At 37.1% G+C, this 14,151-nt stretch overlaps 1 protein-coding gene across 1 annotated transcript in view; it reads right to left on the bottom strand.

The window, feature by feature from the left end:
• Positions 1-12,322, bottom strand: part of IARS2 (isoleucyl-tRNA synthetase 2, mitochondrial) — a 76,298-nt gene extending 63,976 nt beyond the window's left edge. The window contains exons 1-2 of the mRNA XM_061187310.1: positions 11,985-12,322; positions 10,541-10,663 (exon numbers count right to left, since the gene is read on the bottom strand). Coding sequence (XP_061043293.1) covers positions 10,541-10,663; positions 11,985-12,251 — 390 coding nt within the window. The 5' untranslated portion in view covers positions 12,252-12,322. The remainder of the gene's footprint in view (positions 1-10,540; positions 10,664-11,984) is intronic.
• Between the last annotated feature and the right edge of the window lie 1,829 nt (positions 12,323-14,151).

The following is a 14,151-nucleotide window of genomic DNA, read 5'->3' as shown; positions in this document are numbered from 1 at the left end:
TCAGGAATAATACAAGGGTGCCCACTCTCACCATTCCTATTCAATATAGTATTAGAGGTCCTAAACAGAACAAATAGAAAAGGAAAAGAAAAAAAAAGATATCCAACCAAAAAGTAAGCAGTAAAATTGTCTTTGTTTGCAGATGACGTGACGTTATATACAGAAAATCCTAGACTTGACAAAAAAACTGTTAGAATAAACAAGTTCATTAAAGTTTCAGGATACAAAATCAACATACAAAAATCAGACGTGTTCCTATACACTAACAATAAACTATGTGAAAAAGAAATTTTAAAAACCCTCTATGTACAATAGTACCATAAACAACAAAATATTTAGAAATAAATTTAACCAAGGAGCTAAAAGATCTGTACACAGAAAATCATGAAGACATGGATGAAAGAAATCGAAGATGACACAAATAAATGGAAAGATATCCCACATTCATGGATCAGAAGAATTAATACAGGCATACTTCATTTTATCGTGCTTCATTTTATTGCAACTCAGGGATATTGCATTTTTTACAAATTGAAGGTTTGTGGCAACCCTGCCTTGTCAGATATTGGTTACCATTCCTTTAGCAATAAAGTATTTTTAAATTAAGGTATGTGCATTTTTTGACAGATAATACTATTGCACACTTAATAGACTACAGTGTAGTGTAAACAGCTTTTATATGCACTGGAAAACCAAAACATTCATGAGACTAGCCTCGATCCAATATTTGCTTTATTGCAATGGAATGGAACTGAACCCGAAATATCTTCCAAGGTATGTCTGTACTGTTAAAATGCCCATACACCCAAAGCCATTAAAGATTCAATGCAACCCATGTCAAAATTCCAATGACATTTTTCCCAGAAACAGAAAAAAAAAATCCTAAAATTCATAAAGAACCACAAAAGAGCCCAAATAGCCAATGCAAATTAGAGAAAAAACAAAGCTGGAGACACCACATTTCCTGATATTACAAAGCTACTGTAATCAAAACACTATAGTATTAGCATAACAACAGACACAGAGACCAATGTAAAAGAATCAAGAGCCCAAAAATAACCTTTGTATATTAAGTCAACTAATATGTGACAAGAAAGCCAAGAATTCTCACTCAATGGGGAAAGAATAGTCTCTTCAATAAATAGTACTGGGAAAACCATATATTTTCATGCAAAAAAATGAAAGTAGACCCCCCTATCTTACACCACTTACTAAAATTAACTTGAAATGGATTAAGGACTTAAAGTTAAGACCTGAAATTGCAAAACTACTAGAAGAAAAATATAGGGGAAAAGCCCCATGACTTTGGTCTTGACAATGATTTTTGTTGCACAAGTAATGAAAGCAGAAACCAAAAAGTGGGACTATATCAAACTAAAAAGCCTCTTCACAGCAAAAGAAGCAATGAACAAAATGAAAAGGTAACTTACAGAATGGGAAAAAATATTTGCAAACCATTTTTCTGATAAGGGGTTAATAACCAAAACATTAAGATACTTACCGTATGAATATATACTCAACATAAGGATATGTAAAACTCAACAGCAAAAAAAGCAAATAATCCAATAAAAAAATGGATAAAAGACCTGAGCAGACATTTTCCCAAAGAAGACATGAAAATGGTCAACAAGTACATGAAAAGGTACACAACATCACCAATCACCAGGGAAATACAAATCAAAACCACAATGAGATATCACCTCACCACTGTCAGAATGGCTGTCCTCTAAAAGACAAGAGATAAATATAAGTGTTGACAAGGATGTGGAGAAAAGGGAATCCTTGTGCACTACTGATGGGAATGTAATTTGGTGCAGCCACTATGGAAAACAGCATGGAGGTTCCTCAAAAAATTAAAACAGAACTACCATATGATCCATCAATTCCACTTCTGGGTATTTATCTGAAGGAAATGAAAACACTTGGAAATATATGTGCACCCCCATGTTCACTGCCCCATTATTTACAACAGCCAAGACAGGGAAACAACCTAAGTACCCACTGACGGATGAATGAATATGGAAAATGTGGTCTATATATACAATGGAATATTATTCAGCCATAAAAAAGAAGAAAATCCTGCCATTTGCAACAACATAGATGGAACTTGAGGGCGTTATGCTAAATAAAGTAAGTCAGACAGAGAAAGGCAGATACCCTATGATCTAACTTATATGTGGAATATAAAAAAAAAATCAAACTCCTAGAAAGATTCTAACTTTGATGAAATCAAATTTATCCATTTTTCCTCATAAATCATGGATTTTTTTAAAATCAGAGAACAGATTGGTGGTTGCCAAAGGTGGGGGCTGGGGGGGTTGGAGATATGGGTGACAATGGTCAGAAGGTACAAACTCCAAATTATAATACTTACCAGCTCTGGGGATGTAAGGTACAGCATGGTGACTATAGTAACAACACTGTATTATATATTTTAAAGTTGCTAAGAGGGTAGATCTTAAAAGTTTTCACCATAAGATAATAAAAATTTGGAACTATGTGACACAATGGATATTAATTAAACTTACTGTGGTAATTATTTCACTATATATATATTTCAAATCATTATGTCATATACCTTAATTAATACAATGTTACATGTCAATTATATCTCAATAAAACTGGGGGTAATTTTTTTAAATTAGTTCTCACAATTTGCATACTGCTTGCTGTTTACTACCTACCCACACAACTGACCTGGTACCTGCTAATACTCCCAAAATTCAAAGTCAAAAAAATTATTCTAAATTTTAATGTAAAGGCAAAGAAACCAAAATAGCTAAAGCGATTTTGAAAAACAAAAAAAATGGGAAGAATCAGACTACAAAATTTCAAAACTTACTCTATTGCCATAGTAATCAAAACTGTGGTATTTGTGGAAAGAGAGACATACAGAACAAAAAAACCGAACAGAATATCCAGAAATAGGCCCACACAAGTTTGCCCAACTGATTTTTGACATTGGTACAAAAGCAATTCATTAGGGAAAAGATAATAATGGTGCTAGAGCAAGTAAACATCCATATGGGAAAAAATAAACCTCAATCTAAGCCTCACACCTTATATAAACTCAAGACAGATCATGGGGTTTAAATGTAAAGTGTAAAACTTTTAGAAAAAAAAAATCTTCAGGACCTCAGGTTAGGCAAAGAGCTCTTAGACATGACACTAAAGGCATGATTCATGAAAGGAAAAACTGATAAATTAGACTTCATAAAAACTTAAAACTTTCAATTTGCAACATACTCTGTTAAGAGGATGAAGACACAAGCTACAGACTGGGAAAAATAGCTGCAAACCGTGTATCCTGGCAAAGATTTAGTACCTAGAATCTATAAAAAACTCTCAAAATAGTAAAAAATTAAACAATCTAATTAGAAAATGGTCAAAAGACATAAAGAGACATTTCACCAAAGAGGGTCAACAGATGGCAAATAAAGAGATGGAAGTGTTTAACATCATTAGCCATTAAGGAAATGCAAATTTAAAACCACAATGGGATACACAGCTATCAGAATGGCTAGAATAAAAAATAGTGACAACACCAAATGCTGCTGACATGCAGAGAAACAAGATCATTCGTACATTACTGGTAGGAATGTAAAATGCTAAAAGCCACCACTGAAACCAGTTTGGTATTTTCTTTAAAAACTAAACATGCAACTACCATATGACCCAGCAAGTGCAGTCCTGGGCATTTATCCCACAGAAATGAAAACTTACATTCAGACAAAAACCTGTATGTGAATGTTTAGAGTAGCTTTATTCCTAATAATAAAAAAACTGGCAACAAGCCAGGTGTCAACAGGTGAATGGTGAAACAACCTGTGGTACATCACACCAAGGGATACCACTCAGCAATAAAACAGACTATTATTGATATGCTCAGTAACCTGGATGAGTCTCAGGGAAATTATGCTGAGTGAAAAAAGTCAATCCCCAAAACTGTATGATTACATTTACACAGCATTCTAGAAATGACAAAAATACAGAAGTAGAGAACAGATTAGTAGTTAGAACAGCTAAAGGAAGTGGTGGGAAAAGAGGGAAATGAATATAGCTATAAAAGAGCATCATGAGGGATTCCTGATGGAAATGTTTGGTATCTTGATTGTATCGATGTCAACATCATGGTTGTGATATGGTACTACAGTTTTGCAATATGTTACCATTGGGGGAAACTGGGTAAAATGTACAAGGAGTCCTCTCTATTTTTTCTTACAAATGCACTTGAATCTACAATTACTTCAAATATAAACTTTAATTAAGACAAAATTTGAATGATATTGTTTTCGAATAGCATGTACTTAAAAAACAATAAAACAAAAACAAACCAAGCACTTCAGTTTTGTCCATGAAAAGAAATAAATGCCCTTTTTACCATCTGATGTAATATGTCTAATAATTTGAAAATGAGCTATCAAGCAGCATAATTTGGCCTCTGTGGAAGCAAACAAACTTAATACTGAGGGATGTGCAATATGTGTAACACAACTCAAATGTTTCAGAAGTTTTCAATACAATTAACTTCTAATACAATGTAAAATACATGTTACAATTCTGCTATAATAGCAATACTGACTGGTTTAATGACCAGATTTCTGGTTTTGAAAATACAGACAGATGTCAAAGGTCGTGCCCTCTCCAAATTTTCCATTAAAGTATACATAAAAATAAAGGACTGAAAAAAATAGTGAATAAATTTTGGTACATTCTCTCAACGGAATGCTACTAACCAATTAAAGGCAATTAAAAAGGAATCAATTATTGACATCTATAACAGAACGTACGAGTATCAAAAAATACTACATGAGTTAAAGAAGCCAGACACAGAAGAATATATGTTATGATTCAACCTACCTGAAATTTTACAGTGGGCAAAAAAATTAAAGAAATAGAAACCAAAACAGTGATGAGGGCAGAAACTCCTCATTCTATGAGGCCAGCATTACCCTGATACCAAAACCACCCAAGGACACTATTAAAAAAGGAAAATTACAGGCCAATATTACTGATGAACACAGAAGCAAAAATCCTCAACAAAATGTTAGCAAAGTGAATTCAATAATTCATTAAAAGGATCATACACCATGATCAAGTAGGATTTATTCCAAGGATGCAAGGATGATTCAATATCTGCAAATCAATCAATGTGATACACCACATTAACAGAACAAAGAATAAAAATCATATGATCATTTCACAAGATGCAAAAAAAGTGTTTGCTAAAATCCATTTATGATAAAACTCTCAAAAAACTGGGTATAGAGAGAACATAACCTGAAATAATAAAGGCCATATTTGACAAACCCACAGCTAACATCATACTCAGTGGTGAAAAGCTAAAAGCTTTTTTCTTCTGAGATCAGGAACAAGACAAGGGTGTCCACTCTTACCACTTTTATTTCAACATAGTATTAGAAGTCCTAGCCACAGCAATCAGACAAGAAAAAGAAATAAAAGGAATCTAAATCAGAAAGGAAAAAGTAAAACTGTCACTGTTTGCAGATGACATAATACTATATATAGAAAATCCTAAAGATGTCACAAAAAACTATTAGAATTCATCAACAAGTTCAGTAAAGTTGCAGAATACAAAAATAATATACAGAAATCTTTTGTATTTCTTAACGCAAACAACAAACTATCAGAAATAGAAATTAAGAAAACAATCTCATCTACAATTGCATTAAAAAGAATAAAATACCTAGGAATAAATCTAAGGTAAAAGGCCTGTGCTCCAAAAGCTATGACACTGATGAAAGAAACTGAAGATGACACAAACAAATGCAAACAAATGGAAAGATATATTCTGCTCATGGATTGGAAGAATATTGTTAAAGTGACCATACTACCCAAGACAATCTACAGATTCAACGCAATCCCTATCAAGATACCAACAACATTTTTCACAGAACTAGAACAAATAATCCTAAAATTTATATGGAAACACAAAAAACCCTGAACAGCCAAAACAATCTTGATAAGGAAGAACAAAGCTGGAGGTATCATGCACTCTGATTTCAAACTACACCACAAAGCCACAGTCATCAAAACAGTATGATACTGGAACAAAAAACAGACACATTGATCAGTGTAACAGAATAGAGAGCCCAGAAATAAACCCCACATTTATATGGCCAATGAATCCATGACAAAGGAGGCGAAAATGTACAATGGGAAAAAGACAGTCTCTTCAATAAATGATGCTGGGAAAACTGCATAGCTACATGGAAAAGAATAAAACTGGACCACTTTCATATACCATATACAGAGATAAACTCAAAATGGATTAAAGACTTGAATTTAAGACCTGAAACCTTAAAACTTCTAGACAAAAACATAAGCAGTAAGCTCTCTGACATGGGTCTTAGCAATATATTTTTCATCTGTCTCCTCAGGCAAGGGCAACAAAAGCAAAAATAAATGGGATTACATCAAACTAAAAAGCTTTTTGCACAGTGAAGGAAACAATCTAGAAAACTAAAAGGCAATCTAGGGAATGGGTGAAGATTTTCAAATGATATGTCCGATAAGGAGTTAATATCCAAAATCTATAAAGAACTCATACAACTCAACAGCAAAAAAAGAAAGAAAACACACACACACACACACACACACACACACACACACACACAACTCAATTAAAAAATGGGCAGAGGACCTGAACAGACGTTCTTCCAAAGAAGATATACAGATGGCCAACAGGCACATGAAAAGATACTCAATATCACTAATCATCAGGGAAATGCAAGTCAAAAGCACATTGAGATATCACCTCACACCTGTAAGAATGCCTATTACCAAAGAGACAACAAATAACAAGGACATAGAGAAAAGGGAACCCTTGTCCACTGTTGGTAGGAATGTAAATTGATACAACCATTATGGAAGACAGTATGAAAATTCCTCAAAAATTAAAATCAGAACTATCAATACCATACTATTTAGCAATTCCACTTCTGGGTATTTATCTGAAGAAGACAAAGACACTAATTTGAAAAGATACACACATTTCCATGTTCATAGCAGCATTATTTACAATAGCAACCTAAGATATGGAAGCAACCTAAGTGTCTACCAATAGATGCATAGATAAAGGGTATGTGGCATATATATAAAATGGAATATTACTCAGCCATAAAAAAAACAATAAAATCTTGCCACTTGGGACAACATGAATGGACCTAGAAATAAGTGAAATAAGTTAGACAGAGAAAGACAAATATCGTATGATTTCACTCATATGTGGAATCAAACAAAACAAAACAAATATAAAAAAAGAAAAACAGACTCACAGATACAGAGAACAAACTGGTGGTTGCCAGAGAGAAAGAGGGTAGGGAGATGTTGAAAAAGGTGAAAGGAAAGGTGAAAGGGATTAAGAAGTCCAATTTACACTTATAAAATAAATAAGTCACAGGGATGTAATGTACAGTATAGGGAATATAGTAATATTGTAATAAATTGTATCGTGACAGTAACCAGACCTACTATGGTGATCATTTTGTACTGTATAAAAATATTTAATCACTATGTTGTACACCTGAAACTAATTAATATTGTAAATCAATTATACTTCAATAAATGTGTGTATATATATACACATATATATATATCTTCTATATCTTGCACTGGGAGGTTAACAGATGTATGCAGCTGTCATAACACATCAAACTGAATAATTTAAGATTGGTGCATGTTACCACAGGTTATTCTGGAAAAAAAATTTTTGAGAACAAAGAAATTATACATTCACCCAGTACTATGCAAAGGTGCCAGTCTATTTCAAGAGAAAGAGCTTTACATCAAAATGCAAGTCAACTCACTGCTTCCTTCATCAAGAAAGTCTTGCTACACAAATAGTCACTAAACTGTGTGCTTGGTAAACAAGTTGATTTACATTCTGGTTGAAGCTCTCTATTGCAACACAGGCAGGCCTGTAACATACAATTTGATATCAACAGCCACTCAGCTGGGCTAGCAGCCTGTGGGAGAAGGAAGAAAGAAGAAACGGGGCTTAGAGCAAGCTTAAACTTGAAAATCCTTCCATTCCTTTCAAATTCAAAGGAATTTTGTATTCCATTTCGTATCATGTGTTATGGTCTGAATGTCTGTGTGTCCCCCAAACCCCTCCTTTCATATGTTAGAGCCATAACCCTCAATGTATTGGGAAATGAAATTTTGGGAGTAATTAGGGTTAGATGATGTCATAAGAGTGGGGCTCTAATGATGGTAACAGTGCCCTTATAAGAAAAGCGTTCTTCCCCTCTCCCCCTCTTCCCTCCACCACCCCCCTACCCCCATGTGAGGACACAGTGAGAAGGTAGCTTTCTGTAAGCAAGGAAGAGAGCCAAGATCAGCTGGCACCTTAATCTTGGACTTCCCAGCCTCCAGAACTGTAAGAAATAAATGTATGTTTGTTAAGCCACTCAGTCTAAGGTATTTTGTTATAGCAGCCCAAGCAGATTAGTATGTCTCTTAACACAAAATGGTTTTGAATGACTGGTTAAATATCTTTTTTCTCCCAAACTACAAATAAAATTGATATTATGGGAAGATATACCATACTTACCCTAGTTTTAAAAATACCACCCAAGACTGGGGTATCATAATACCTTAAATGTAACAATCACATAACTGCCTATTTTATTTTATTTTATCTTATTTTATTTTTTAATTTTATTTATTTATTTTTAAAATTTTCTTTATTTTATTTTATTCTATGCTATTCTATTTATTTATTTCTGGCCTTGCGATGTGGCTTGCGGGATCTTAGATCCCCTACCAGGGACTGAACTCAGGACCCCGGCAGTGAGAGCCCCGAGTCCTAACCACTGGACCACCAGGGAATTCCCGTGCCTCTTATTTTAAATAGAAAAACAAGGTTTAATTTATGAAAGTGCTCAAACATATCCATTGTAAATACTGGATAATACCCATAATGCAAGAACAGAAGGAAAAAATTACATGCCCTTTTGTCTACAAATGGGGGCATTTCAAGGAGTCTTACAAGGCTCATGCAAGTACCTGAGTAAGTTGAATAAAAGGGAAAATAAAGTCTGACTGGATGCTAGAAATTAAGATTTAGATACTCTTCTAGACTCAAAAGGAACACTGATGTCAAGCAACAAAATCTTTGCTTTGCAAAAGGCATGCATGTGTAATTACTGCTCTACTTGGCAAAAAAATCTCTTGGGGTTCTGTAGGGGGTTGGGGGGAATGCCAAATGAATTTAAAAACTCAAGGAGAGTACTAATATAAAATGATTTAACCTAATGTAGGTGAGAAATAAGAATCAGTAAAGAAAGGTGAGCTGATAAATAGCCTGTAATAAAAACAACTGTTTCCTGGAAAGCAGACCACTTAACTACTATTACCTCAGCATAACCATGAAGCAAACTATAATCATTCTTACTCTTCATGGTAGAAAGCAGAGAAAGCCTACACGATACTCAGGGAAGTCAAGTGAGTTCTCTTAGAGGAGAACCTAAATTTCTCGCTCAATTCATTTACTATTTAAAATGCACCTAGCAGCCACCCCTCAAAAACAAAACAAAATGCAACCCTGAACTATATATGGTGATGACCTATCAATTTACATATCCAGTATGGACCTCTCGCCTCCAACTGCCTATTTAGTATCTCCCCCTGCATGTCTAATCTTGTCTCAAAGGAAACATGCCCAGGTCTGAACTCCTGACTTCTTCCCCCAAACTGATCTTCCCAGTCTTCTCCATCTCAGGTAAGAGCTCTTCTGACTTTCTAAGTGCTCGAGATGCTTCTTGGAGGCATCCTTGACTCTTCTCTTTTTCTCACCCCACACATCTAATCCATCAGCAAATCCTGTCAGCTCTACCTCCAAACTATACCCAGAATCTGACTATTTCTCACACCACTTTCATGGCTTCAACCCTGGTCAAAATGGCCATCATCTCTCTCCTGAATTATGCAGTAGTCCCCTTCTTAGTCTCCTTATTTCCAAACTCCCTCTACCTCTACAGTCTATTGCTCACATAGCAGCCAAGAATGACCTAATCACCTCTCAAAGGCCCCACCTCCAAATACTACCACATTAGGGATTAGGTTTCAGCGTATGATTTGCAGGGGGTGGGAGCCAGGACGACACACAGACAAATATTCAGTCTATAGCAACTATCTAACATATTAAATATTCTATTTATTTATCTTATTATGCCTTCCTGTTTAGAGCACAAGCTCCATAAAGCCAGGACTTATCCTTATTTTGTTCACTGCTATTCCCAGAGTCTAGACAATACCTGGCACATAATAGACGCTCACTAATGATTTACTGAATAAAATGATACTTACTAACGTAAAATAAGTTCAAAGCAAATACGAGTGATGTTATTTTTCACACAGTACTGAAACTGTTTATGGTTACTTTCTATTAAGACATTTTAGTTTAAGTACGCCAGTGCAAATTTACATAACTGTCATAAAACTAGAATATACTCTTTTGCAAAGTGTATTTAAATAAAGGTGTTCCCTCAAGTCTTGTAACCTAAATTATAATTACCTTATTTAAAGCATGTCCAACATGAGGGTCACCATTTGCATAAGGAGGTCCATCGTGAAGACAAAACTCTGTCTTCACTTTTCTTTCTCTTTGCCATGAATAAAGTTCCAAAAATCCACATTTCTGTTTAAAGAGAACAATAATGTCTGAACATCATGTAAATACATACTCCTGAATCTTACCATAAATAACAACCAACACCTGCTTATTTCCTACCCCATTCTAATGTATTCAACTCTAAAACACAAATGGTGAGGTTTCTAAAATGCACATCTGAGTATTCATCTTTTGATACTTTTGAATAGCTTCTCCGTAGACTTCAGTTTAAAGTCTAAGTGCTTTATAAACGTATACAGGACCCTACAAAGGTTTAGTACCACTAAATTCTCGGGCAGTCTCTCAGCACTCCCCACCCTCCACTCCATGCTGAAGGACCTGTAGATCCCCCATCACACCCCCACACACACACAGACACATGCACTCACATCTTATTCCTGCTATCCTTTGGCCTCAACACTTGCTACTCTCTTAAGTTGGAATAACACTGATTGTAATCCCACTCTCCTTCCCCCACTTGCTGTGTAACCTTGGCCAAGTCACTTTGCCTTTGCAGGCCTATTCCCTCATTTGAAAAAAATGTTAATAATATCCAACTCACCGAGCTGGTGTGAAGATTATATGAGAAAATATCTGCAACTGTCACAGTTCCAGAAATACAGAAGATACTGGATAAAACACTTTAAAAAATTAGATGGCCAAAACAGGTTTGTGAGTCTAGAACTCTGAGAGCTGTCATAAGAATATTTAAGCTAAGCATATTTACTAAGACAATATATCCAAAATATCAGGGATTTTAAAGACTCTAAAATTACACAAACTAACAAGTGAATCTCTGCCCTTAGAAAATTCAGTCTAATACAGGAGACAGAGGCACAGTTTAGGAAGCGGACTCTGAGGAAGTAACCACAGCTACCTGACCCTTCAAACAAGCCGTAATTCCAACTAGGGACCTATTGATACCACAAAAGTGAGCTTCAACTGCTCATAATCGAATTTTTATTTACATGTGTACATGCTAATTTACTTTTTAAAAGCCACTGGAAAAGCGTCCAAATTCGACTGGCTCTGTCTAAGCTGGGACTTCTATTCCATCCGTGCTGAGCATCACTGGTTCCCCCTTAGCATTCCGCTCTGGAACCAGCCACCTCTAAGGGACTTGCCTAGAGGTTTCTGCACTTCTGTTTTCACCCAATACAACCTGTGGGAAGCGCATGATTTCCACTGACCTGGTCGCAATACCCCCGGCCCAAAAGGGCCTGGAGCCTGCGGCCGGGTCCCGCCCCGCCCGGGGTGTGAGTGGCCCAGGCGTGGCTCCGGGAAGGGCCCGTGTACCCCCTCCCGAGGCCCCCCTCCCGGCCCGCGCCGCGCACAGGCCGGCCCGTACCTGCTGGACCTCCAGCTCCGTGTCGGGCTGCTGGCGGCCCAGCAGCTTCATGGGGAAGCTGGTCTGCGGCAGCAACACCGTGTCCCGATAGCTGCCATTACTCGAATTCTGCAGCTGGTTACTGGCCCCGGTGACTGACCGCACCAAAAGCCTCCTCGTCGCCCCTCGCCAGCCAGGCCGACGAGGAAGGCGGGGCGGCACCCACAAATTCCGGGCCACGGCCAGGGCCCCTGCCCCCGGCCCGCGAGGGCGCAGCCCCCAACGCATGGCGAGCCAAGCCAACCCCAGGCTCCGAAGAGGCGCCGGAGCCTAGGTTCCAGCCGGTCTCTGGGGAAGAGGGAAGCCACAGCACCTGCGCGAGCCTTGCGGGAGTGCGCAAGCGCGGGGCGGGGAAGGGGCGGGGAGGTGCAGGGGGCGGGGTCACGTCCGCGTCCCCGCGATAACCACCCCGGATCGGGGCTGATTCCCAGGGGCCGGAGGAGATGGGACAGGCGCGACCGGCTCATATTTCAATCACAGCGGCCTGCCTTTTTAAAAAGTATATTTTCTTTAATCCAGTATAACCCAGATATTATCACTTCAACAGGTAATTAACAAAAATTATAAGTATGATATTTCACATTCTTTCTCTTCATGCTAATTATAAGTATGATATTTCACATTCTTTCTCTTAATGCTAAGTCTTCGAAATGTGCTATGTGTTTTACACATACAGCACATCTCCATTTGGACTAGCAGCTTGCCAAGAGCTCAACAACTACATGGGGCTAATGGCTACCTTACTGGGAAGCACCGCTTTAGCGAGTACAACCTACCTCCACATAACGTGTTGTTGAATGCAACAGTGCTCTCTGTTTGCTCCTAAAACCTGCACTGAGGGTACACTGAGCTATCAGAGCAGAAGGCTACTCTCTAGGACACCCGCACACTTCTCTTCTCACCTGTTGGGCTCACAGTCAGTTGTGTTTATCCTTGGACTTATTCATGCCAGTTGTACTCGCTGTGTAATTATACAATTTAATTATAAAAACCAATGGATGGTTAAGATGGTAAATTTTGTTATACTTATTTGTAGCAATAAAATAAATGGTCTGACAACTCAGTTATTATGAAAATCAAATGTGATTGTGTAAGTAAAAGTCTTCTCAAACTAGAACTCCATGTAATGGCAGCCATTTGTTGATACCGCTCTCTGGTGAGTTGTGTTTTTCTTTAATAGAAATTATTGTTTCTTTCTAACTACAAAAGTTTGGGAGTTACAGAAGAGCACACAAGTGAAAATTGTTCACTAACCACCCTCTCCCCGAAACCAATTTTTTTTTTTTAAATTTTGGGCCCTGCCACATGCAGGATCTTAATTCCCTGACCAGGGATCGAACCCATGCCCCCTGCATTGGAAGCACAAAATCCTAACCACTGGGCCACCAGGGAATTCCCAAACCAAATTTTTTTTTTTAATGAAAACTAAGCTGATGTTCTTAAGAATCTAGTAAAAGCATGTCTCTAAAAAACAAGAACAAACTGCTGTTGAATTAGATGAAGCTAAAACAATTCTAAAGTAGTGGGGAAAACATTGTACAAAATTTGTAAGTATTCTGCTCTTAGAGTTTTCCTAATTGTCTAACCTACAAAACCAGATGGTGCAGTATGGCTCTGCATTATCAGGAAAGATAAAGCAAAATTCCAATCTGGGGACAGAAGGTCTAAGAAAAGGTCTGGACCCTCCTACACCGTTGATGGGAATGTAACTTGGTGCAGCCACTGTGGAAAACAATATGGAGGTTTCTCAAAAATTAAAAACAAAACAACCATATGATCCAGCAATTCCACTGCTGGGTGTGTATCCAAAAAAAACAAAAACACTAACTGTAAAAGATACATGCACCCCAATGTTCACAGCTGCATTATTTACAAAATTGTCAAGGTATGTAAGCAACGTAACTGTCCATCAACAGATGAATAGATAAGATGTGTTATGTCTATATACAGTAGAATACTTCTCGGCCATAAAAAAGAATGAAATTTTGTGTTTGCAGCAACATGAATGGACTTGGAGGCCATTATGCTAAGTGAAATAAGTCAGAGAGAGAAAAACAAATACTGTTATGATATCACTTATATGTGAAATCTAAAATATACAATGAACTAGTGAATAAAACAGAAAAGA

The sequence above is a fragment of the Eubalaena glacialis genome, chromosome 3 (genome assembly GCF_028564815.1).
Source record: "Eubalaena glacialis isolate mEubGla1 chromosome 3, mEubGla1.1.hap2.+ XY, whole genome shotgun sequence".
Lineage (NCBI taxonomy): Eukaryota > Metazoa > Chordata > Mammalia > Artiodactyla > Balaenidae > Eubalaena > Eubalaena glacialis.
The sequence above is the reverse complement of the archived record's forward strand: the minus strand, read 5'-3'. Positions and strand labels throughout refer to the sequence as shown.